Below are 26,022 nucleotides of genomic sequence, written 5' to 3' on the forward strand. Positions count from 1 at the left end.
ATGATTGTTTATATTTTCACCTCTAATGCAAGTATTGGGGTGAAGTAAGTTTAAAACTATAACCCTAATAGCCTATTTTTTTTCTCTCCTTCTGCAATCTATGTGGAACAGGCTCGAACAACTGAATGATTAGTAAGTTTGCAGATGACATGAAAGTTGGTGGTGTTATGGATAGCAGGGAAGATTGTTTAAGCTACAACAAGACATAGATGGGATAGATAGTTGGGTGGAACATTGGCAGATATGATTTAATCTTAACAACTGAGAGGTGATGCACTTTTGGGAAATCAAATAGGGTTATGTCACACATATCTATATGGTAGGGGACCAAGGATAATTGATGAACAGAGGGACTTTGGGGTTCAAGTCTATTGTTCCTTGAAAGTGGCAGCACAGGTTGATAGGGGGCTAAAGAAAGGATATTGCATGCTTGCTTTCAAAGGTTGGCACATAGAATTTTAAGTTGGGATGTCATGTTGTAGTTGTACTAAACCTTGGTTAGGCCACACTTGGAACAATGCGTGCAATTCTGGTCTTGGCACCATAGGAAGAGTATAATTGCACTGGAGCAAGTGCCTAGGAGATTCACTCAGGATATCTCCAGAATTGAAGGACGTTAGTTATGGGGAAAGATTACGTAAATTGGACATATTTTCCGAGCAGCAACAAAAGGGAGTGATCTCTTAAATGTGCATAAAGCTGTAAGCTTATACAAGGTAGATAGAATCTTATCCCATTGTAAGAAAATCAAAACCAAGAGGGCATAAATTTAAAGTGAGAGAAATAAGGTTTAAAGGAGATTACAAGGGAAAGGTCTTGAATAGGTGAGGAACAGGTGGATATGGCTCTAAGAGTTTTTCGAGGAAGTTATCAGGAAAGTGGATAAAGGCAAGGCAATAGATGTTGTCCTTTTGGACTTTAGTAAGGCATTTGACAAGGTCCTACATGGGAGGCTGATAAAGAAGGTTCAGCTGCTCAATATTCAGGATGAGATAGTAAATTGGTTAGACATTAGCCTTGTGGGAGAAGCCAGAGAGGGGTAGCAGAGGCTTGCCTCTATGATTGGAGGTCTGTGACTAGTGGTGTGCACAGAGATCAGTGCTGGATTCTTTGTTGTTTGCATCTATATCAATGAACTGGATGATAATGTGGTTAACTGGGTCAGCAAGTTTGTAGATGACATTAAGGTTGGGGGTGTAGTGAACAGTGAGGAAGGCTGTCGTGGCTTGCAGAGGAATCTGCATCAGCGGGAAAAAAATGGGCTGAAAAATGGCAGATGGAATTTAAACAACAACACACACAAAATGCTGCTGTGTTCCACCAGCATTTTGTGTGTGTTGTTGTTTGAATTTCCAGCATCTGCAGATTTCCTCGTGTTTGCAGATGGAATTTAATGTAGACAAGTGCGAGGTTTTTCACTTAGGTAGGACCAACCAGGGTAGGTCTTACAGTACTGAGGAGTGTGGTAGAACAAAGGCATCTGGGAATACAGATCCATAATTAGATGAAAGTGGCGTCACAAGTAGATAGGGTTGTAAAGAAAGCTTTTGGCACATTAGCCTTCATAAATCAATGTATTGAGTACAGAAGATGGGATGTTATGTTGAAGTTGTATAAGACATTGGTGAGGCCTAATTTGGAGTACTGTGTGTAGTTTCAGTCACCGACCTACAGGAAAGATGTAAACAAGTTTAAAAGAATGCAGAGAAAATTTACGAGGATATTGCTGGGTCTGGGGGACTTGAAATATAAAGGAAGATTGAATAGGTTAGGATTGTATTCTTTAGAAAGTAGAAGATTGAGAGGAGGTTTGATAGAGGTATAGAAAATTATGTGGGGTATAGTTAGGGTAAATGCAAGCAAGCTTTTTCCACTGTTTGGGAGGGACTACAACCAGAGGTCATGGGTTAAGGGTGAAAGGGGAGAAGTTGAAAGGGGAACATGAGGGGAAGTTTCTTCATTCGGAGGTTTGTGAGAGTGTGGAATGAGCTGCCAGCACAAGTGGTGTATGTGAGCTCAATTTGAACATTTAAGAGAAGTTTGGTAGGGCTATGGAGGGCTACGGTCCTGGTGTAGGTCTATGGGAGTAGGCAGTTTAAATGGTTTTGGCATTGACTAGATGGGCCAGAGGGTCTGTTTCTGTGCTGTACTTCTCAATGATTCCAAATGGGATTAGTGTAAAGGTCAGTATTGACATGGTGGATTGAAGGAACTTTTCTGTGCTGTACATCTCCATGACAATCCCATTTCTGTCTTCCGCCCCTTTCTAAATCCATGGGCACTCAGTTTTCAAAATCAATTATCAAATCAGGAAAAGGAATATGAATTGATTTTTTTTAAAGATCCTGAATGCAACTTCACAAACCAGCTAACTCGGTGCAGGCTGAGAAACATCCAGAGGTGACTATAAGTGTTGCGTTAGGAACTCCAGCTCCAGATTTTTCCTCAAGGTTTACTCCCGAAGCCTTCCCCATCCTAACTATATGTTTTTGTGAAATGCTGCATATTGTTTTTAGTCATTGGTGAGACAGTATTGTCTTTCTTCACCAGTTATTTCTTTATTTTTGTTTTCTTCAGTATGGTTCTACTTTGGTGTGGTTGGAGCTTTCTGCTTTATTCTCATCCAGCTGATTCTTCTTATCGATTTTGCTCACTCCTGGAGTCAGTCGTGGGTTCAGAACATGGAAGATGGCAACAGCAGATGCTGGTTTGCTGGTATGTTAAAATAAATAGTTAATTTTATTCCCTCTTGTTTTCTTTATCTGTGTGTATGAAGGCAGAGCAGCATTTAATAAGAGGTTAGCCATTTGAACACAAATATAATTTCTGTTATTTTTCTTTTAATCCTCATTATACTAAAGCCAATTGCCTAAAAGAAATGGAGCAGCTGAAGTTTAGCTCATTGTGTTGGTAATTTATAATGTGGACCCAGTTAGACATGACAATGAATACATATGTCAGGCTTATCCTTGTTGGAGCATTGAGTACAAGAGGTGGCACATCATGCTACAGGTGTACAGAGTGTTGGTGAGACTGCACTTCGAACATTGTGTGCATCTCTGATTGTCATACTATAGGGAAGAAGTGTTTGAGCCAGAGAGGGTGCAGAAACCATCTGCACTGATATTACTGGGGCTGGATGGTTTGAGAGTTAGGAGAGACTAGGTCAATTAGCTCTATTAGGTTAGTGGTGAGGTATGATTAGTAGAGAGAGGTCACTTCCAGATCATTTACATTTTCTGTTCATTAGGTTACAAATACTTTTGAAGTTACTACGTTCATTTATACATCTTCTCTGCTCTTCTGTTACAGCTTTACTTATATGTACGGCCTTCAACTATCTTGTCTCACTGGCTGCAGTAGTGGTTTTCTATGTTTTTTATACTAAGCCTGATGACTGTGCAATAAATAAAGCCTTCATAAGTCTGAATATCATCTTCTGCGTCATTGTCTCTGTTGTGTCCATCTTACCAAAGGTTCAGGTAAGAAAACAAAACATGAATTTGTAGTCATTGTGTGGATTACTTGTACAAATAATTCATCATCTGTTTCATGACAGCTTTTCTTAAGCTTCCTTCTCTGAAAGGTCTTGGGATGTTTTGCCAAATTAAGGTCACCATGTCAGTGTAAGCATGATAGTGTATTATATCAAAGCATAAATTGCTGTTCAAGCTTATTTTGTAGATTCAATAGAATCAATTGCATGTCTTCCACCAGGTTTAAGTTCAATTTTTTTTAGTTGGTTGAGGTTAGCGTAGTCTAACTAGTCTTTGCGTCCCTTAAGTACTTCAAGTAATTTCTACATTCTGGGGTTACTTGAAGAGAAATTGTACTCCCGAATGCCACTCAACATTTTTGTCCATCTTTAAAATCTTTAGTGTGTTTAGTTACCTGCAGTTAATAGTTATAATATTGTGCCACATACTGTATCCTATCACTGGTCTTGAAGTGAGTAGTGAATTTAATTCTGAGGAGCAAAGCTTGCCTCTGAACACGTGTATTCTTTGTCCTGAGATGTGCTATCCCTCTACCAAGTATAAGCAATTTTCACACATTATAAAGTTTTATTTTTCTTAACCAAGAGTTAGTAGTAGCCAGTGGAAACAACTCCCTGAGCATGTGATTCACTACAGATTGAGGTTTATCATGAGGAAAATAAGCTATCACATTCAAAATTAAAATCATAAGCTGGAAGAAAAACTTGGATAAACAAGAGATTCTGCAGGTGCTGGAAATCCAGCGGAACGCACACAAAATGTTAGGATCTCAGCAGATCAAGCAACATCAATGGATGGGAATAAACAGATCGATGTTTCAGGCTGAAGCCCTTCATCATGTCCTGCTGAAGCATCTTGGTCCAAATGTTTACTGTTTACTCCCATCTATAGATGCCTGACCTGCTAAGTTCCTCCAGTATTTAGTATGAGGAAGAACTTGGATTGAAGTTTCAAGTGCAATCAGTCCAACCCTCTTAATTCAATGGAGTGTCAATCTGAAGTATGAAGAAGTAAATTTGTATAGTGCTATTGATAAGCTTGGAGATCCTTAGCACACTTTGTAGCCAATTGAGTACTAACGATATTTTTTATTTATTTGAGGTACAACATGAAACAGGCCCTTCTGGCCCATTGAGCTGTGCCACCCAGCAACCCCTGATTTAACTCTAGCGTAATCACAGGACAACTTACAATGACCAATTAACCTATTAACCGGTACGTCTTCGGACTGTGGGAGGAAATCGGAGTACCCAGAGAAAATCCATGCATTCTACAGGGAGAACATAGAGAATCTTTACAGACGACATTGGAATTAAACTCCAAACTCTGATCCCCCAAGCTGTAATAGCATCATGCTAACAGTGGCACCTAAATGTTCGAAATTTTGTAATGGGTATTTCACACTTTCTGCTCATATGTGCTTCATAGGAGCACAGTGAATAAGTGTTCTTCCACCAGCATTTGAGTACTAAGAAGCTCAAATACTTACTGCTGTTCAAGTGCTGGCAGCGGTGTCATTCAGCTGATGACTGAATATTCAGAATTTCTTCTAAATTTCTCAGCCAACCTTAGCAAGTGGCTGTGAGCTTTTAATGAAAAATGTGGTAACCCTGGGAAATATCCATTATAAAATCGTGGGAAACTAAAATCTATTCCAGGTTAAACTGGTAATTCCAAACTGCACTATTGGCTACATTTAGAGATACATTTTGTAATTCTCTGGCTCAGTGATAGGTCTATCTGTGCTGTACAGGCAAATGTTCATAGGCTTTTTTGTTTGCTTGATAAAAAGCTAATCTCATAAACAATGAATATCCTTTTTTAATTGAAGCATGGAACTATAACAGCTAATTAGATTTTTTTAAAAAGTTGATGCTGGAAATGATAATGTACTTAAAAGAGTCTATTGTGCCATCGTGATTGCTTCAGACCTTTGGTAGAACTGTTTAATTAATCCTATTCTCTGAATTTCCTCCACCTGTTTCTTTTCAATTCCCTTTCGATAGTTACTGTTGAAACTGCTTTGACCACGTGTTCATCTATTATTTTCCCATTGCCAGAGGATGCGTCAGATTAGAGAAGTAAAGATAGGACTTAAAGGCTGTTGTGGGACTGGAATGTGTTCCAGTTCGTGGGGCACTGGCACCAGTATAAGGGAGGAACAAGCTGTGTGTAGACAATTGTTCTGACAAGGAGCTTAAATAAGATTATAGACAGCTTGAAACAAATTAGTGGGGGAGAGGATTCTAGTGACAGGAGGTTTAATAAATCAAAAGTGAGGTGCACAGGTTATTAAATTGGGAATGAGAATTAAAGTATGACAGGAAGAGACCAAAAATATTAGTAACCTGGGTTGTAGGGTGTCCAGAACTGTGAATTCAGTATTCTTAGTTATTCCATTTTCTAAAAGAGTAGGCAAAAAGGAAAAGGAGGGAGAATAACATATTGGAGCATTGTTAATCAAGGAAGGCATCAATAGGTGGGTAAATAATGATAGAGAGCAGTGGAACATGTTTGTGTGGAAATTAAAATGGACAAGTTGAAATTTTATTAGGTTGGAAATGGCAGATATAATACTTTGTATCAGCCTTCATGCTGGATTTTGGAAAAAGTAATGTTTCGAAAGGTCTTTGGGACTTGATGGCCTGCCCTTGCAGTGTTGTTGGCAAGATATTGGAGTTTTAGGTTCAAGGAAGAATTAACTAATCATTTAGACAAATTTAGTGAGTCAAATGAAATCAATGTAGTTTTATGAAAGGAAAATCTAATTTGTCAGATTTAGTGGAGCTCTGTTTGGATAATACAAGCAGAGCAAATAGAGGAGAAACTGTAGATGCTAAATACCTTTTAGAAATCCAAATATACTCTCAGGTACCACATAAATGGCTGTTGGAGAAGGTGAGAGTTCACTATTGGGGAGATTGTTAACATGAACTAAAACATGGTTATCACGTGGAAAACAGAGTCAGAATAAGGTAGCCTTTTTCAGGCTGGATGTATGGAACTAGTGCAGTGCCCCAAGAATAAGTTCTTTGTCTTCAAATACTGCCTATAATTGATTTGGAAAAGTAGGTAGAGTGTACGGAGCAGAACTGTTGTTATATATAGTTGTATTTCTCTATTTCTAAGATTTTTAATTTCTCTGTGTTGTAGAATGATATATTAAACATTTAAGCAGAATGTTTGGCCATCTATCATATCATTGTCACTACACCTTTTATCAGACGAAAATAGTTAGACCATAAGACATAGGAGCAGAATTAGGGCATCTGGGCCAGTAAGTCTGCTTCACCATTCAATCATGGTTGATCCTTTTTTTAAAATCTCCTCCTCAACACCATTTCCCTGCCTTCTTCCTGTAACCTTTGATGCCATGTCCAATCAAGAACCTTTCAATCTTTGCCTTAAGTACAACCAACGACCTCTACAGCTGCATGTGGCAACAAATTCCATAAATTCACCACCCTTTGGCTAAAGAAATTTCTCCGCATCTCTGTTTTGAAGGGCACCCCTCTATCCTGAGGCTGTGCCCCCTTGTCCTAGACTCTCCCACAATGAGAAACATCCTTTCCGCATCTACTCAATATTCGAAAGGTTTCAATGAGATCCCCCCCTCATCCTTCCAGATTCCAGTGAGTAGAGACTCAGAGCCATCAAATGTTCCTTCTATGATAACTCTTTCATTCCTGGAGTCATCCTTGTGAACCTCCTCTGAACCCTCTCTAATGCCAGCACATCTCTTCTAAGATGAGGAGCCCAAAATTGTTCACAATACTCAAGGTGAGGCCTCTCCAGTGCCTTATAAAACCTCAGCATCACATACTTGCTCTTGTATTCTAGACCTCTTGAAATGAATGCTAACATGGCATTTGCCTTCCTCTACACTGACTCAATCTGCAAGTTAACCTTCAGGATGATCTGCACAAGAACTCCCAAGTCCCTTTACATCTCAGATTCCTGGATTTTCTCCCTGTTTAGAAAATAGTCTACACTTTTATTTCTACCACCAAAATGCATAACCATGCATTTTCCAACATTGTATTTCATTTGCCACTTTCTTGCCAATTCTCCTAATCTGTCCAAGTCCTTCTGCATGTTACCCATTTCCTCAACACTACCTGCCCTCCACCAATCTTAATATCATCTGCAAACTTGGCAATAAAGCCATCTATTCCATCATCTAAATCATTGATATATAGCATAAATAGAAGTGGTCCCAACACCAACCCCTGCAGAGCACCACTAGTCACTGGCAGCCAACCAGAAAAGGATCCTTTTATTCTCACTCGCTGCCTCCTTCCAATCAGCCAATGCTCTAACCATGTTAGTAATTTTCCTGTAATACCATGGGCTCTTAACTTAGTAAGCAGCCTCATGTGTGGCACCTTGTCAAAGGCCTTCTGAAAGTCAAAATATACAACATTCACTGAATCCCCTTTATCTATCCTACTTGTAATCTCCTCAAAGAATTCCAACAGGTTTGTCAGGCAGGATTTTCCCTTAAGGGAACTATGCTGACTTTGTACTATCTTGACCTGTGTCAACAAGTACTCCATCACCTCATCCTTAACAATTGACCACTGAGGTCAGGCTAATTGGACTATAATTTCCTTTCTGCTGCCTTCCTCCTTTCTTAAAGAGTAGAGTAGCATTCGCAATTTTCCAGTTAAAGATACAACCAGTTTTTTAATGTCATGAAAACAGGGAAAGGTATTTTGCATTGATTATATTTATGCAAACAGCATTCTGGCCTTTATTGCAAGTGGTAGGAGTTAAGGAATAAAGGTGGTCTTTAACTTGGACAAGTGTAAAGTTTGGCAATTTGGTAAATTAAATCAAGGTAGGTCTTGTACAGCAGATGGGCTGATTCTGGAGAGTTCTGTACAAGAAAGATTGAGGACTGTAGTAACATGGGTGACACAGACATTGTGGTAAAGGAAGTGTTTGGCATACTTACCTTGATTGGTTAGGGAATTTGAGTACGAGAGTTGGGATGTCATATTTCAACTGTACCAAATGTCAGTGAGACCACACTTGGAGCGTCATGTGTAGTTATGGCTGCTGAGCTATAAGAAGGATGCCATTAAGCTGGAAAGGGTGCAGAAAAGATTTGCAAGGATGATACCAGAACATGGAGGGCTTGAATAATAAGAAGAGACTGGATAGTGTTTTTTCCCTTGCACATACTGTAAGAAGGCTGAACAGTGACCTTATGGAGGTGTTATAAAATTATACAGTCATTGAGTATTAAACAAAAAGTACAGCACAGAAGCAGGCCCCTCTGCCCATCTAGTCCATGCTGAACCATTTAAACTGTCTACTCCCATCGACCTGCACTTGGGCTGTAGCTGTTTATACCTCTGTGATCTATGTACCAATCCAAACCTCTTAAACATTGAAATCAAATTTACATGCACCATTTACGCTGACAGCTTGTTCCACAATCTAACGATCCTAGGTGTGAAGAACTTTCCCCTCATATTCCCCTTAAATTTTTCACCTTTTACCCTTAACCTATGACCTCTAGTTGTAATCCCATCTAATCTCATTGGAAAAAGGCTGCTTGTCTATACCTCTATCAAATCTCCTCTCAGTTTTCTACGTTACAAGGAATAAAATCCTAACCTATTCAATATTTCCATATATAGTTGTAAGAAAAAGTTTGTGAACTTTTTGTAATTACCTGATTTTCTGGATTACTTACTCATAAAATGTGGCCTGATCTGTCAAAGCAAGATTTCCCTTTACAGAAACCATGCTGACTTTGACTTATTTTATCATTAGTCTCCAAGTACCTTGAAACCTTATCCTTAATAACAGACTCCAGGACTCTCCCAACCACTGAGGTTAGGCTAACTGTCCCATAATTTCCTTTCTTTTGCCTTCCTCCCCTCTTTAAAGAGTGGATTGACATTTGCAATCTTCCAGTCCTCTAGGATCATGCCAGAATCAAATGATTCTTGAAAGATCATGATCAATGTATCTGTTATCTCTTCAGCAACTCTGGGATGTAGTCCATCTGGCCCAGGTGACCTATCCACCTTAAGACCTTTGAGTTTGCCTTGCACTTTTTTCCTTTGAAATAGCAATGGCACTCAGTCCTGCTCCCTGACACTCATGGACCTCTTGCACATTGCTAGTGTCTTCCACAGTGAGGACAGATGCAAATTACCCATTAAGTTTTACCTGCCATTTCTTTGTCCCCCCATTACTACCTCACCAGCATCATTTTCAAGTGGTCCAATATCAACTCTCAACCTCCCTGTTACTCTTTATATAACTTTTGGTATTCTGCTTTATATTATTGGCTAGTCTGCCCTCATATTTTATCTTTTCTCTCCTTACAGCTTTTTTAGTTGCCTTTTATTGGATTTTAAAAGCTTCCCAATTATCCCACTTCCCACTCACTTTTGCTACCATATGTGGCCCTTTCCTTGGCTTTTATGCAGTCCTGAACTTCCTTGTCAGCATGATTGCCTACCACTGCCATTTGAGAACCGTCTCTGTGGGACGTATCTGTCCTGCACCTTGTGAACATATCTCGGAATCTTCATATGCTGCTGTCATCCCCGTCCAATATTCTCCTCCAATCCATCTAGGCAAGCCCCTCTCACATACCGCTGTAATTCCCTTTATTCCATTGCGATACTGATGCATGTGAGTTATGCTTTTCTGTCTCAGACTGCAGTATGAATTCAATCATATTATGATAATTGCCTCCTAAGGGTTTTTTTACGTTAAGCTTCCTGATAAAATCTAGGTTACTACACAACACCCAATCTGAGATGGCCTTTCAAAGGTTTCAAAACGATATACATCCTGAAATTCTTATTTTTTGCAAACGTCCATGAAAACAGAGGATTGCTCCAAAGAATGAATGACAGTTAAATGTTAGAACCCCAAAGTTCCCCTCCATTTCCCCCCCCATGCATATGCAGCAGCAAAGCAATGACCCCCCCCCCCCCCCACACCGGCAATGAAGCATCATTGCCCTCCACTTAGCACTCAAGTGTGCAACAAAGCATGAAAAAGACACAAACTTGCAGTACCCCCAAAGACTACTTGTTCACCCAGTATTCGACATAACCACAGGCTCTGTGTCTCCCTAATAAGGGGAAAAAAGGTGTCCCCTTTTCAGAGCGAGAGGGGAGACGTAATGAACAGCTCACTGATTTACAATGTTAAAAGTCTGTTGCATTGCTTTTTCTGAGCTCTGTGCCCAAAGGACACAGAGCTATTTTCGACCTTCTGTCTCCCAGGACACACCAGTATCCTGCGCCAGCACCGACCTCGAGTCCACCCACCTCCAGAGCCATGAAATCCTGGCACCCTGAAGGTGCTCTAGTCTTCTAGGCTGTGTCTTTGGCATATCGAATAGTGCCCAGTTGTGAGACCCTGAGAGCAGGCCCCATTCCCTCAAAGACCCAAAGTCAGCATGTAACTCCAGGTCAGGGTCTTCAAAAGAACCCTGAAAGGGAAAAATAGAGATATTGAAGATAGAAATAGAGCTGTTTCTGAGGATACGAGCAAAGGAGTCACTGTTGGGTGCAATGGTTCTCCTAAGTTCTTCCCCAAGTTGGCTCAAGCACAAGCTGATCTAAAAAGTCATCTAGTAGGCATTCAACAAATTCCCTCACTTGCGATCCTACAACAATCTGATTTTCCGAAACCCCTTTGCATATTGAAGTCCCCCATTACAATCGTGTCATTACCCCTTTTACATGCCTTTTCCAGCTCCCTTTGCAATCTCAACCCCACATCTTGGCTACTATTTGGAGGCCCATATATGATTCCCATCATTAGACCATTAGATGTAAGAGCAGAAGTAGGCCATTCGGTCCATTGAGTTAGCACTGCCATTCAATCAAGGGCTGATCCAATTCTTCCAGTCATCCCCACTCCCCTTCCTTCTCCCCATACCCTTTCATGCCCTGGCTAATCAAGAACCTATCTATCTCTTGCCTTAAATGCACCCAATGACTTGGCCTCCACAGCCACTCGCGGCAGCAAATTCCGCAAATTTACCACCCTTTAACTAAAGTAATTTCTTTGCATCTCTGTTCTAAATTTACATCCTTCAATCCTGAAGTCATGCCTTCTTGTCCTAGACTCCCCTACCATCAGAAATAACCTTGCCAGATCTAATCTGTTCAGTCCTTTTAACATTCGGAATGTTTCTATGAGATTTCCCCCCCTCATTTCCTGAACTCCAGGGAATACAGCCCAAGAGCTGCCAGACATTCCTCATATGGTAATCCTTTCATTCTTGAATCATTCTTGTGGTAACAGACAGACAGACATACTTTATTGATCCCGAGGGAAATTGGGTTTCATTACAGTCGCACCAACCAGGAAATATAGCAATATAAAACCATAAATAATTAAATAATAATAAGTAAATTATTCCAAGTGGAAATAAGATTAGGATCAGCCTATTGGCTCAGGGTGTCTGACACTCCGAGGGAGGAGTTGTAAAGTTTGATGGCCAGAGGCAGGAATGACTTCCTATGATGCTCAGTGTTGCATCTCGGTGGAATGAGTCTCTGGCTGAATGTACTCCTGTGCCTAACCAGTACATTATGGAGTGGATGGGAGTCATTGTCCAAGATGGCATGCAACTCAGCATCCTCTTTTCAGACACCACTATCAGAGAGTCCAGTTCCACCCCCACAACATCACTGGTCTTATGAATGAGTTTGTTGATTCTGTTAGTGTCTGCTACCCTCAGCCTGCTGCCCCAGCACACAACAGCAAACATGATAGCACTGGCCACCACAGACTCGTAGAACATCCTCAGCATCGTCCGGCAGATGTTAAAGGACCTCAGTCTCCTCAGGAAGTAGAGACGGCTCTGACCCTTCTTGTAGACAGCCTCAGTGTTCTTTGACCAGTCCAGTTTATTGTCAGTTCGTATCCCCAGGTATTTGTAATCCTCCACCATGTCCACACTGACCCCTTGGATGGAAACAGGGGTCACCGGTGCCTTAGCCCTCCTCAGGTCCACCACCACTCCTTAGTCTTTTTCACATTAAGCTGCAGATGATTCTGCTCACACCATGTGACAAACCCTTTAATTCCTGAGATCATTCTCATAATGGTTTTTTTACCCTTGCAATCTCTTAACACCACCCACAAAGATTCAACATTCTCTAACCCCATGTCACTCTTTCATAGCCCACAACACACACAAAATGCTGGTGGAACACAGCAGGCCAGGCAGCATCTATAAGGAGAAGCACTGTCGACGTTTCGGGCTGAGACCCTTTGTCAGAACTAACTGAAAGGAAAGATAGTAAGAGATTTGAAAGTAGTGGGGGGAGGGGGAATGCGAAATGATAGGAGAAGACCTGAGGGGGTGGGATGAAGCTAAGAGCTGGAAAGGTGATTGGTGAAAGTGATACCGAACTGGAGAAGGGAAAGGATCCTGGGACGGGAGGCCTTGGGAGAAAGAAAGGTAGGTCGGGGGGAAGCACCAGAGGGAGATGGAGAACAGGCAAACAACTAAATATGTCAGGGATGGGGTAAGAAGGGGAGGAGGGGCATTAACGGAAGTTAGAGAAGTCAATATTCATGCCATCAGGTTGGAGGCTACCCAGCCGGTATATAAGGTGTTGTTCCTCCAACCTGAGTTTGGATTCATTTTGACAATAGAGGAGGCCATGGATAGACATATCAGAATGGGAATGGGATGTGGAATTAAAATGTGTGGCCACTGAGAGATCCTGCTTTCTCTGGCGGACCGAGCGTAGGTGTTCAGTGAAACGGTCTCTCAATCTGCGTCGGGTCTCACCAATATATAAAAAGCCACACCGGGAGCACCAGACGCAGTATACCACACCAGCCGACTCACAGGTGAAGTGTCGCCTCACCTGGAAGAACTGTCTGGGGCCCTGAATGGTGGTGAGGGAGGAAGTGTAAGGGCAGGTGTAGCACTTGTTCCGCTTACAAGGATAAGTGCCAGGAGGGAGATTGGTGGGAAGGGATGGGGGGGACGAGTGGACAAGGGAGTCATGTAGGGAGCGATCCCTGCGGAAAGCAGAAAGGGGGGGAGGGAAAGATGTGCTTGGTAGTGGGATCCCGTTGGAGGTTGGCGGAAGTTACGGAGAATTATACGTTGGACCTGGAGGCTGGTGGGGTGGTAAGTGAGGACAAGGGGAACCCTATCCCGAGTGGGGTGAGGGCAGATGTGCGGGAAATGGGAGAGATGCGTTTGAGAGCAGAGTTGATGGTGGAAGAAGGGAAGCCCCTTTGTTTAAAAAAGGAAGACAGCTCCTTTGTCCTGGAATGAAAAGCCTCATCCTGAGAGCAGATGCGGTGGAGATGGAGGAATTGTGGGAAGGGGATAGCATTTTTGCAAGAGACAGGGTGGGAAGAGGAATAGTCCAAGTAGCTGTGAGAGTCTGTAGGCTTAAAGTAGATATCAGTAGATAAGCCGGCTCCAGAGATGGAGACAGAAAGATCAAGAAAGGGGAGGGAGGTGTTGGAAATGGACCAGGTAAATTTGAGGGCAGGGTGAAAGTTGGAGGCAAAGTTAATGAAGTCAATGAGCTCAGCATGCGTGCAGGAAGCAGTGCCAATGCAGTTGTCGATGTAACGAAGGAAAAGAGGGGGGTGGATACCCGTATAGACTTGGAACATGGACTGTTCCACAAAGCCAACAAAAAGATAGGCATAACTGGGACCCATACGGGTGCCCATGGCTACACCCTTGGTTTGGAGGAAGTGGGAGGAGCCAAAGGAGAAATTATTGAGAGTAAGAACTAATTCCGCTAGACGGAGGAGAGTGTCCAGTCCACTGCCTGTGCCTTCCTGCCTGTCCTTTCAACAGAAAATACATCCTTTAATATTAAGCTCGCAACTATTGCCTTCTTACAGCCACGACTCAGTAATGCCCACAATGTTGTACCGACCAATCTCTAATTACGCCATGAGTTCATCCACCTTATTCCAAATGCTATGCACCTTGAAATACAGCACCTTCAGTCCTGCATTCTTCGCCCTTTTGAATTTTGCCTGTGTGATACAATTTAACTCTTTGTTCTGTCTGCATTTGTACCTAATCATTGGCTTGTCCTTCCTTTCATTAATGTTACTCTCATCATCTGCTTGTAAACCTGCTGGCTAATCCTCAGCTCTATCATACTCATTCCCATCCCCTTGCCATATTAGTTTAAACCTCTCCCAAAAGCTGTAGTAAACCTACCTGCTATATTGGTTCCCCTCGGATTCAAGTGCAGCCCATCCCTTTTGTAGAAGTCACACCTGCCCTAGGAGAGGTTCCTATTATCCAGAAATCTGAATCCCTGCCCCCTGCTCCAATTCTTCAGCCATGTATTTGCCACCTCATTCTATTCCTATCCTCACCCATTTATCTGTCTTCTGTGGCTTTTCCTATGATACTTGTTACATTGAAGTATACTCAGCATAGGATATTAGTTGCACAATGCTCAATATTTTGCTTCCTGACTTTCTCTGAGATCTTAATGTCTGTGTCCATAATCTCCACTATCTGTTCTGCCATTCTGGTTCCTACCACCCCCCCACCGCAACTCTCATTTAAAACACTGTGCAGTACTAGCAAGCCCTCCGGCTGGGATATTAGACCCTTCCAGTTCAGGTGCGGACTGTCTTCTGTACAGGTCCCACTTTCCCTGGAAGAGAACCCCAATGATCCAAAAATCTTATGCCTTCCCTCATACACCAACACTTTAGCCACGTGTTAAACTGTATAATCGCCTAATTCTGGCCTCACAAGCACATAGCATGGATAATAATCCTGAGATCATAACCCTGAAGGTCCTGCCCACTAGCTTAACATCTAACTCCCTGAATTCACTTTGCAGAACATCATGAAAGTCATAGGAAGGGTGAATGGTCAGTCTTTCTCTCAAGGGAGGAAGTCTAAAACTAAAGGACAAAGAATCCAAATACAAAGTAAACTTATTATCAAATGCATATTTGTCACTGGGAGATTCATTTTCTCGAGGGCATACTCAATAAATACAGACTGTAATTGTAACAATAATAGAATCAATGAAAGGCTGCACCAATCTGGTCATCCAACCAATGTGCAGAGAATAGCAAACTGTGCAAATACAAGAAAAAATAATAATAGAAAATAAATAAGCAATAAATATTGAGAACGTGAGATGAAGAGTCTTTGAAAGTGAGTCTATGGGTTTTGTGAACATTTCAGTAGCGGAGAAGTGAATCTGAGTGATTCAAGAGCCTTTGGTTCAAGAGTCTGATGGTTGAGGGGTAATAACTGTTGCTGAACCTGGTGGTTTGAGTCCTGAGGCTCCTGTACCACCTTCCTGATGGCGGTAGTGAGAAGAGAGCATAACCTGAGTGGTGGGGGTCCCTGGTGATGGATGCTGCTTTCTGTGCTAATGCTTTGTGTAGGTATGCTCAATGGTGAGGATGGATTGACCCATGATGGACTGGGCTATATCCACTACTTTTTTAAGGTTTTCCACTCAAGGACATTGGTACTTCCATACTAGGCTGTAAGGCAGCTAGTCAATATACTCTTCACCACACATCTATAGGAGTTTGTCAAAGTTTTAAATATCATGCTGGATCTTTGCAAACTCCTAAGGAAGTAGAATTTTATATTTTATTGCTTTTCAATGTATTTAATACTATGTTCTTTATTCATAGTATTGCTTGATATTAGTACAGAATCAGTACGAAATTAGATATCTGCACTATTTATGGAACACTGTTTACCAGTACATTGTTTTGTTCTTGTTTTATTGCTGCAGGAAGCTCAACCTCATTCAGGTTTGCTCCAAGCGTCTGTCATTACTCTTTATACCATGTATGTGACCTGGTCAGCCATGACCAATGAACCAGGTAAGTTTAGCTTCTGTCATTACTCTTTATACCATGTATGTGACCTGGTCAGCCATGACCAATGAACCAGGTAAGTTTAGCTTCTGTCATTACTCTTTACATCATGTATGTATAATATCTGGATGCCAGGGTCTGGAAAATATCAGTTCAGGTCCTCAGCATTCTTGCTGAGGGTGAGTTGACAGAGGTACCATAGGTACCAATGACATGGGTTGGAAGAAGGATGAGGTTCTGCAAAGTAAGTTTGGGAAGTTAGTTGCTAAGTTAAATTCCAGTGAGTACAGACCCAGAGTCATCAAATGTTCCTCGTATGATAACCCTTTCATTTCTGGAATCATCTTTGTGAACCTCCTTTAGACCCTCTTCAATGTCAGCACATCTTTTCTAAGATGAGGGGCCCAAAACTGTTCATGATACTCAAGGTGAGGCACCACCACGTATTGACTAGGACTCGATGGGATAGAGTTTGTCAAATGTGTTCAGGAAAATTTCCTTAATCAGTACATCCAACTCTCAACTCTCAACTCTCCAGCGGGTGGTGAAAACTGCCCAGCGGATTATCGGCACCCAATTGCCCACCATTGAAAACATCTATCATAACCGCTGCCTGGGCAGGGCGAAAAGCATTATCAAGAATGCATCTCACCCTAACCATGGACTTTTTACTCTTCTCGCATTCGGTAGGCACTACAGGAGCCTCTGCTCCAGCACCAGCAGGCTCAGGAAGAGCTTCTTCCCTGAGGCTGTGACCCTGTTGAACCTCATATCATAGCGCTAAGCAGTATTGCACCCATATTGGACTGTCTCAGTACTTTTATATTTGTATGCTGTAGCACTTACTTTTTATTTGCAGTTATTTTGTAAATAATACTTTTCTTTTGCACTTCTGGTTAGATGCTAATTGCATTTCATTGGCTTTGCATATGTACTTGGTACAATGACAATAAAGTTGAATCGAATCTAATCTAATCTAAACTAGAGAGACTGCAATAATATATCTCTGATTAGGAGCTGGGGCAGGTAACAGGTGTTTGTGTAGGGGAACACTTTGCATCTAGTGATCATGATGTCATTAGTTTCAAGGTAATTGTGGAAAAGGACAGGTGTGGTCCTTGGGGTGAGATTCTAAATTGGAGAATAATTTTGATGATATCAGAAAGGATCTAACAAGTGCGAATTGGAACAGGCTGTTTTCTGGCAAAATTGTACCTAGTAAGTGTGAGGCTTTCAAAAGTGAAAATTTGAGAGTACAAAGTTTGTATGTGCCTATCAGAACAAAAGGCAAGATATCATCATCACCATCATTAATAATCACTCGTAGTCATGTATGATTCTTCTGGTGGTTGATCTAGTCACTTGTGGATCATGGATCAGCCTCTTCAGTCACTTCAGGACCCACAAGTCCTATTGCAGTGTTGTCTTTGAAGTGCTGGTGGATGTACCGTATATTCCTGAGTATAAGCCGACCCCCCCACCATTTTCAAGGTTAAAAAAGTGACTTTTTCATGTTACCTTTGTATAAGCCGACCCTTTTTGTAGAGGTTTTTGATTTAACCAGCAAAAATCACAAGATCTCACATGCTGTTACTCAGCTTTGCCGGATCCAGAACCTGGAAATTTTGTGAACCAGTACTTGCTAAGAAAACAGGCCTACACATTGTAGAGTGTTATAAGCGAATTCTTAATAAATAAATCAGGGAGGGAAATTTTGGATTAGGTCTCAAATGGTAAAGAATCCTCTGAAATGTAACCCCCGTGAAACCATTTAGTGCTCATCATAATCTCGTTAAAACATAACACTGGGTGGCGGGATCAGTACGTGTACTCAGTATTGAGTTTGCGACCACCATGTACAAAAGATTAAAATGAATGCGATATGATGCTGGCTTCAAGCTGAAGGTTGTTGATTTTGCTAAAGGAATGAATAATCCTGCAGCTGCTAAGAAGTTTAGTGTAAACGAGAAACAAGTGAGAGAGTGGAAAAAGACAGAGGACACACTGAGGGAAACGCCAAAGACGAAATGTGTAAACTGCGGGAAAACATGCCAGTGGCCAGAACTGGAAGAAAAAGTTTTAGAGTGGGTGAATCACCAGCGATTGTCTGGATACATCATTACCAGAGAAATGATTCGAATTCAAGCGTTGAAATGGGCCGAAAAACACCATGAGGTCAGCAAAAATTTCAAAGCTACACGAAGTTGGTGCACCCGATTTATGAATAGATGTGATCTTGTGTTAAGACAAAAAACAAAGATTGTTCAGAAAATTCCTGAGGGGTGTCGTTTACGTTCAAGAACGCTGCTGGATGGATGAAGTGGGTTGCTTGAAGAGGGTTAAAGAGGTGTGGCGTCGATGTCCTGAAGGTTCGGGAAGGAAAAGTCGCCTTTTGTCTGGGACATGTTCAAAGCGCACTTGTCAGGTGAGACAAAAGCAGCATTGAAAGCTGAAAATACAGATGTTGCTGTCATCCCCGGTGGTTTGACGTCCGTGCTCTAGCCATGAGATGTGAGTTTAAACAAACTATTCAAAGAATTCATGCGTTGACAGTGGAACGAATTTGACTCAAAAACAGCCAATAAATACGACCTGTCTTCTGTGTATTCGTTTTTCCAAAGTTGGCACCTTCTGTATAAGCCTTGCTGTGTTCTTTGAACCTGTTCAGGGCAAAGAGCCCCCCATCTGTCCTATAGAGCATCTGGGCTTCTTGTGGGAGGTCTTGGTTTGTGAAGTGAAGAATGGTTGCAATGAAAATGTCAAACAGATTTGGGGTAATGATGCACCTCTGTTTGACCCTGGTCTCAACCTTGAAAGGTGCTGTTTCAGTGCCGCTGTTGCTGATGACTGTTGCACTCATATCATTGTATAAGAACTGCAGGATCTTGAGATATTTCTGTGTTTGCCCACTTTTAGACAGTACTTGCCAAAGGGCAGGATGATTTACAGAGCCAAATGCTTTTTAAAGTCTATGAAGGCCATATAAAGTGGGAGATTTGTTCCTGGGCTTTCTCCTGCAATTGATGTGCTGTAAACATCATGTCAGATGTTCCTCTGGCTGGATAGAAACCACACTGAGACTCAGGCAGGAGATCTTCTGCCAGAGGTGAAAGCCAATCACTTAAAATTTGGATGAGTATCTTTCCTGTTGAGGAGAGGAGGGAGATCCCCCAATAATTACTGCAGTCAGTTTTGTCACCCTTTTTAATGAGTATGACAATCAGGATATCCCTGAGTTCAGCTGGAATTTTCTCCTTGTCCCAGATCTTGACAAGTAGGTCAAGGATATGATTTAAAAGTTCTTTGCCACTTTCCTTGAGAATTTCTGCTGAAATTCCATCAGGCCCAGTGGCCTTGTTGTTCCTAAATATCTTGCAAGCCGTCTGCACCTCTTTGATACTAGGAAGCTTACTCATGTCATCCTTCGTGGGTTGTTGTGGGAGCTGGCTGATGACTTCAATATCAACAGTGATGTTACGATTAAGTAGCTCATTTTCTTGGGCAGATTAACGGGGAACAACTGCACAAGCGCGTGTAAGTCGGACCGTGAGGCAGCGGGAGTATTTAAAAGAGAGGAGTTTGTGGAAGTCAGTCATTTTCTTCGGCAGTTTAACGGGGCACGGCTGTGTAAGCGTGTGTAAGTCGGACCGTGAGGCAGCGGGAGTATTTAAAAGAGAGCAGTTTGACGTGGCGGGTGACAGAATAGAGGGAAACAGAGTAGGAAGGCTTCTTCTCCAGAGGCTTCGGCGAGCAGAGGCTGAGGATGAGCTTCACTCCAAGTGAGGTAAGGCCGGCTAAGTTCCTTTAAAAGGAGAACGTTTCAAAAGTTGAGACAACGTATTGGGTAGGTCATGACAGCTGAGATTGGCCCCGTGGTTTGTTCATCCTGCAGCATGTGGGAAATCAGGGATAATTCCAGTGTCCCTGACAACTATGTGTGCAGGAAATGTGTCCAGTTGCAGCTTCTGGCAGACCGTATTGAGCGGCTGGAGTTGCGATTGGATTCATACTGGAGCATTCGCGATGCTGAGAAAGTCGTGAGTAGCACGTTCAGTGAGTTGGCCACACCGCAGGTAAAGGCTACACAGGCAGAAAGGGAATGGGTGGCCACTAGACAGCGTAGCAGTAGGCAGGTAGTGCAGGAGTCCCCTGAGGTAATCTCCCTCCTAAACAGATATACTGTTTTGGATACTGTTGGGGGCGATGTCTCATCAGGGGAAGGCAGCAGCAGCTGAATTCATGGCACTATGGGTGGCTCTGCGGCACAGAAGGGAAGGAAAAGGAGTGGGAGAGCTATAGTGATAGGGGATTCGATTGTAAGGGGAATAGATAGGTGTTTCTGCGGCCGCAAACGAGACTCTGGGTGGGTATGTTGCCTCCCTGGTGCAAGGGTCAAGGATGTCTCTGAGTGGCTGCAGGACATTCTGGAATGGGAGGGTGAACAGCCAGTGGTCGTGGTGCACATAGGTACCAACGATATAGGTAAAAAATGGGATGAGGTTGTACAAGGTGAATTTAGGGAGTTAGGAGATAAACTAAAGAGTAGGACCACAAAGGTAATAATCTCTGGATTACTACCAGTGCCACGTGCTAGTCAGAGTAGAAATAGGAGGATATTTCAGATGAATATGTGGCTTGAAAAATGGTACAAGGGGGAGGGATTCAAATTTCTGGGGTATTGGAACCAGTTCTGGGGGAGGTGGGACCGGTATAAACATGACGGTCTGCACCTGGGCTGGACTGGAACCAATGTCCTAGGGGGAGCGTTTGCTACTGCTGTTCAGGAGGATTTAAACTAATGTGGCTGGGGGATGGGAACAAGTGCAGAGAGACAGAGGGGTGTAAAATGAGGGTAGAAGCAAAAAGTAGTAAGGTGAAAAGTAAAAGTGGCAGGCAGGCAAATCCAGGGCAAAAATCAAAAAGGGCCACTTTTCAACATAATTGTATAAGGGCTAAGGGTGTTGTAAAAGCAAGTCTGAAGGCTTTGTGTGTCAATGCAAGGAGCATTCGTAACAAGGTGGATGAATTGAATGTGCAGATAGTTATTAATGAATATGATATAGTTGGGATCACAGAGACATGGCTCCAGGGTGACCAAGGATGGGAGCTCAACATCCAGGGATATTCAATATTCAGGAGGGATAGATAGGAAAGAAAAGGAGGTGGGGTAGTGTTGCTGGTTAGAGAGGAGATTAACACAATAGAAAGGAAGGACATTAACCTGGAGGATGTGGAATCGATATGGGTAGAGCTGCATAACACTAAGAGGCAGAAAACGCTGTTGGGAGTTGTGTACAGGTCACCTAACAGTAGTAGTGAGGTTGGGGATGGCATTAAACAGGAAATTAGAAATGCGTACAATAAAGGAACAGCAGTTATAATGGGTGACTTCAATCTACACATAGATTGGGTGAACCAAATTGGTAAGGGTGCTGAGGAAGAGGATTTCTTGGAATGTATGCGGGATGGTTTTCTGAACCAACATGTCCAGGAACCAACTAGAGAGCAGGCCATTCTAGACTGGCTATTGAGCAATTAGCAAGGGTTAGTTAGCAATCTTGTCGTGCAAAGCCCCTTTCGTAAGAGTGACCATAATATGGTGGAATTCTTCATTAAGATGGAGAGTGACATAGTTAATTCAGAAACAAAGGTTCTGAACTTAAAGAAGGGTAACTTTGAAGGTATGAGGTGTGAATTAGCAAATGATACTTAAAGGGTTGACGGTGGATATGCAATGGCAAGCATTTAAAGATCGCATGGATGAACTACAACAATTGTTCATCCCAGTTTGGCAAAAAAATAAACCAGGGAAGGTAGTGCACCTGTGGCTGACAAGGGAAATTAGGGATAATATCAAGTCCAAAGAAGAAACATACAAATTAGCCAGAAAAAGCAGCACACCTGAGGACTGGGAGAAATTCAGAGTCCAGCAGACGCGGACAAAGGGCTTAATTAGGAAAGGGAAAAAAGATTATGAGAGAAGGCTGGCAGGGAACATAAAAACTGACTGTAAAAGCTTTTATAGATATGTGAAAAGAAAAAGATTGATTAAGACAAATGTAGGTCCCTTACAGTCAGAAACAGGTGAATTGATCATGGGGAACAAGGACATGGCAGACCAACTGAATAACTACTTTGGTTCTGTCTTCACTAAGGAGGACATAAATAATCTTCTGGAAATAGTAGGGGACTGAGGGTCTAGTGAGATGGAGGAACTGAGGGAAATACATGTTAGTAGGGAAGTGGTGTTAGGCAAATTGAAGGGATTAAAGGCAGATATATCCCCAGGGCCAGGTGGTCTGCATCCCAGAGTGCTTAAGGAAGTAGCCCAAGAAATAGTGGATGCATTAGTGATAATTTTTCAAAACTCTTTAGATTCTGGATTAGTTCCTAAGGATTGGAGGGTGGCTAATGTAACCCCACTTTTTAAAAAAGGAGGGAGAGAGAAACCGGGGAATTATAGACCGGTTAGCCTGACATCGGTGGTGGGAAAAATGCTAGAGTCAGTTATCAAAGATGTGATAACAGCACATTTGGAAAGCAGTGAAATCATCGGACAAAGTCAGCATGAATTTGTGAAAGGAAAATCATGTCTGACGAATCTTATAGAATTTTTTGAGGATGTAACCAGTAGAGTGGATAGGGGAGAACCAGTGGATGTGGTATATTTGGATTTTCAAAAAGCTTTTGACAGGGTCAAAATCTCCCACACAGGAGATTAGTGTGCAAACTTAAAGCACACGGTATTGGGGATATGGTATTGATGTGGATAGAGAATTGGTTGGCAGACAGGAAGCAAAGAGTTGGAATAAACAGGACCTTTTCAGAATGGCAGGAGTGACTAGTGGGGTACCGCAGGGCTCAGTGCTGGGACCCCAGTTGTTTATAATATATATTAATGATTTAGATGAGGGAATTAAATGCATCATCTCCAAGTTTGCGGATGACACGAAGCTGGGCGGCAGTGTTAGTTGTGAGGAGGATGCAGGGTGACTTGGATAGGTTAGGTAAGTGGGCAAATTCATGGCAGATGCAATTTAATGTGGATAAATGTGAGGTTATCCACTTCGGTTGCAAGAACAGGAAAACAGATTATTATCTGAATGGTGGCTGATTAGGAAAAGGGGAGGTGCAACGAGACCTGGGTGTCATTGTACACCAGTCATTGAAAGTGGGCATGCAGGTACAGCAGGCGGTGAAAAAGGCGAATGGTATGTTGGCATTCAGAGAAAGAGGATTTGAGTACAGGAGCAGGGAGGTTCTACTGCAGTTGTACAAGGCCTTGGTGAGACCACAGCTGGAGTATTGTGTGCAGTTTTGGTCCCCTAATCTGAGGAAAGACATTCTTGCCATAGAAGGCGTACAAAGAAGGTTCACCAGATTGATTCCTGGGATGGCAGGACTTTCATATGAAGAAAGACTGAATTGTCTAGGCTTATACTCACTGGAATTTAGAAGATTGAGGGGGGATCTTATTGAAACGTATAAAATTCTAGATGGATTGGACAGGCTAGATGCAGGAAGATTGTTCCCGATGTTGGGGGAGTCCAGAACGAGGGGTCACAGTTTAAGGATATAGGGGAAGCCTTTTAGGACCGAGGTGAGGAAAAACTTCACACAGAGAGTGGTGAATCTGTGGAATTCTCTGCCACAGGAAACAGTTGAGGCCAGTTCATTGGCTATATTTAAGAGGGAGTTAGATATGGCCCTTGTGGCTAAGGGGATCAGGGGATATGGAGAGAAAGCAGCTGCAGGGTTTTGAGTTGGATGATCAGCCATGATCATACTGAATGGCGGTGCAGGCTCGAAGTGCCGAATGGCCTACTCCTGCACCTATTTGCTATGTTTCTGTGTTTAGCTCCTGAAATGATAATGACAATGAAATAGAAGAGCTAATCAACAACAAAAGGAAAGCTCTCCATGCCTGGCAGAAGGACATCAACTGCAAGGCAAAAAGAGAAGACCACTCCAAAGCTAAGGCCCTAGTCCAGCGTAGAGTAAGGGAAATAAAGAATTATTGCTGGACTGAGAGGGCCCTAAAAATACAGCAGCTTGCTGACTCTGGTGAGTATCAGGGGTTTCTTTGTTGCCACCAAGGGAGTGTATGGCCCAAACCATCGTGGCCTAAACCTTCTTCACTCTAAAGATGGAAAAGGCAAGATAACAGGTTTTCGAGCGACATTGAGACCCTGGTTAAGGAAAAGAGGTGCATAGCAGGTATAGGCATGAATATAAGAAATTCAAACGAACATTGCAGAAAGAAATCAGGAGGGCTGAACGAAGGCATGAGATTGCTTTAGCAGACAAGGTGAAGGACAATTTACAGATATGCTAAGAGCAAAATGATTACAAGGGGAAAATTTGTACTTTGGAAGATCAGAATGGTAATCCATGTGTGGAGTGAAAAGAAATGGGGGAGATCTTAAATGGACTTTTGCATCTGTATTTGCTCAGGCAGCAGACACTCCTATAGAAGTGAGGCAAAGCAACAGCGAGGTCATGAACCCTGTACAGATTACAGAGACGGAGGTGTTTGCTGGCTTGAGGCAAATCAGTGTGGACAGCTCCCCAGGGTTTGAAAAGGTGTTCCATTGGACCCTTTGGGAAACAAGTGCAGAAATTGCAAGAGGCCTAGCAGAGATAGTTAAGTCATACTTAGCAACAGGTGAGGTACTGGAGGATTGGAGGATAGTTAATATTTGTTGTTTAAGAAAGGCTCTGAGGATGTCCAAGAAATTATAGGTTGGTAAGGGTGATATCAGTAGTGGGAAAGTTATTGGTAGGTATCTTAAGGGACCAGGTATATAAGTACTTGGATAGACAGGGAATAGGGATAGTTGGCATGGCTTTATGCATGGTAGTTCATGTCTAACCAATGTTATAAAGTTTTTTAAGGATGTTACCAAAACTGTTGATGAAGGGAAGGCAGTAGTTGTTATCCAGCAGGTACTTGACAATATCCCGCATGGGAGGTTGGTCAAGAAGCTTCAGTTGCTTGGCATTCAATGAGGTAGTAAATTGGATTAGACATTGGCTTTGTGGGAGTAGCCAGAGAGTGGTTGGTAGATGGTTGCTTTTCTGACTGGAGGCCTATGACTAGTGGAGTGCCGCAGGGATTGGTGCTGGGTCTGTTGTTGTTTATCATCTATATCAACAATCTGATGATAATGTGGTTAACATCTTGCCCCTGACACCAGTGACATTTAAGGCAGCGATGAATGTCCTCCATCTCTGGTGGTACTCAGGGTTTCCTTCATCATGTCAGTAGTTTTCTCTCAGTTTTCATGACTGTCAGTCACACAAGTTCCAGATGGAGACTTAGATGAAGAAGGATTCTTCATTGCTGTTTCCATAACATTTTTGTTTTACCAGTCAGAGTTGGTAGCCCTGAGATGAGGCCCTGAACCTGGAGGGCCAGTGGATCACTCTTAGTCTGGCCTTTGATCTATTTGGCATGGGTGACCCTATCAAGAGCCAAAGCATAAAGCCCTGACTTCAGCCAACATAGCTTTCTGGACCCAACGACAAGGGAGTATTATGGTTAACTAGATCAGCAGGTTAGCAGATGACACCAGGATTAGAGGTGTAGTAGACAGCGAGAAAGAAAGCTTGCGGGATCTGGAGCTGGAAAAAGGGGCTGAACAAATGGCAGATAGAATTTAATGTGGACGTGTGG

At 42.4% G+C, this 26,022-nt stretch overlaps 1 protein-coding gene across 1 annotated transcript in view; it reads left to right on the plus strand.

Annotated features, from left to right (window-relative positions):
* LOC140719667 (serine incorporator 1-like) overlaps positions 1–26,022 on the plus strand; it is a 55,696-nt gene that overhangs the window by 21,032 nt on the left and 8,642 nt on the right. The window contains exons 4-6 of the mRNA XM_073034453.1: positions 2,578–2,715; positions 3,313–3,482; positions 16,262–16,352. Of these exons, the coding sequence (XP_072890554.1) occupies positions 2,578–2,715; positions 3,313–3,482; positions 16,262–16,352 (399 nt within the window). The remainder of the gene's footprint in view (positions 1–2,577; positions 2,716–3,312; positions 3,483–16,261; positions 16,353–26,022) is intronic.

The sequence above is a fragment of the Hemitrygon akajei genome, chromosome 32 (genome assembly GCF_048418815.1).
Source record: "Hemitrygon akajei chromosome 32, sHemAka1.3, whole genome shotgun sequence".
NCBI lineage: Eukaryota > Metazoa > Chordata > Chondrichthyes > Myliobatiformes > Dasyatidae > Hemitrygon > Hemitrygon akajei.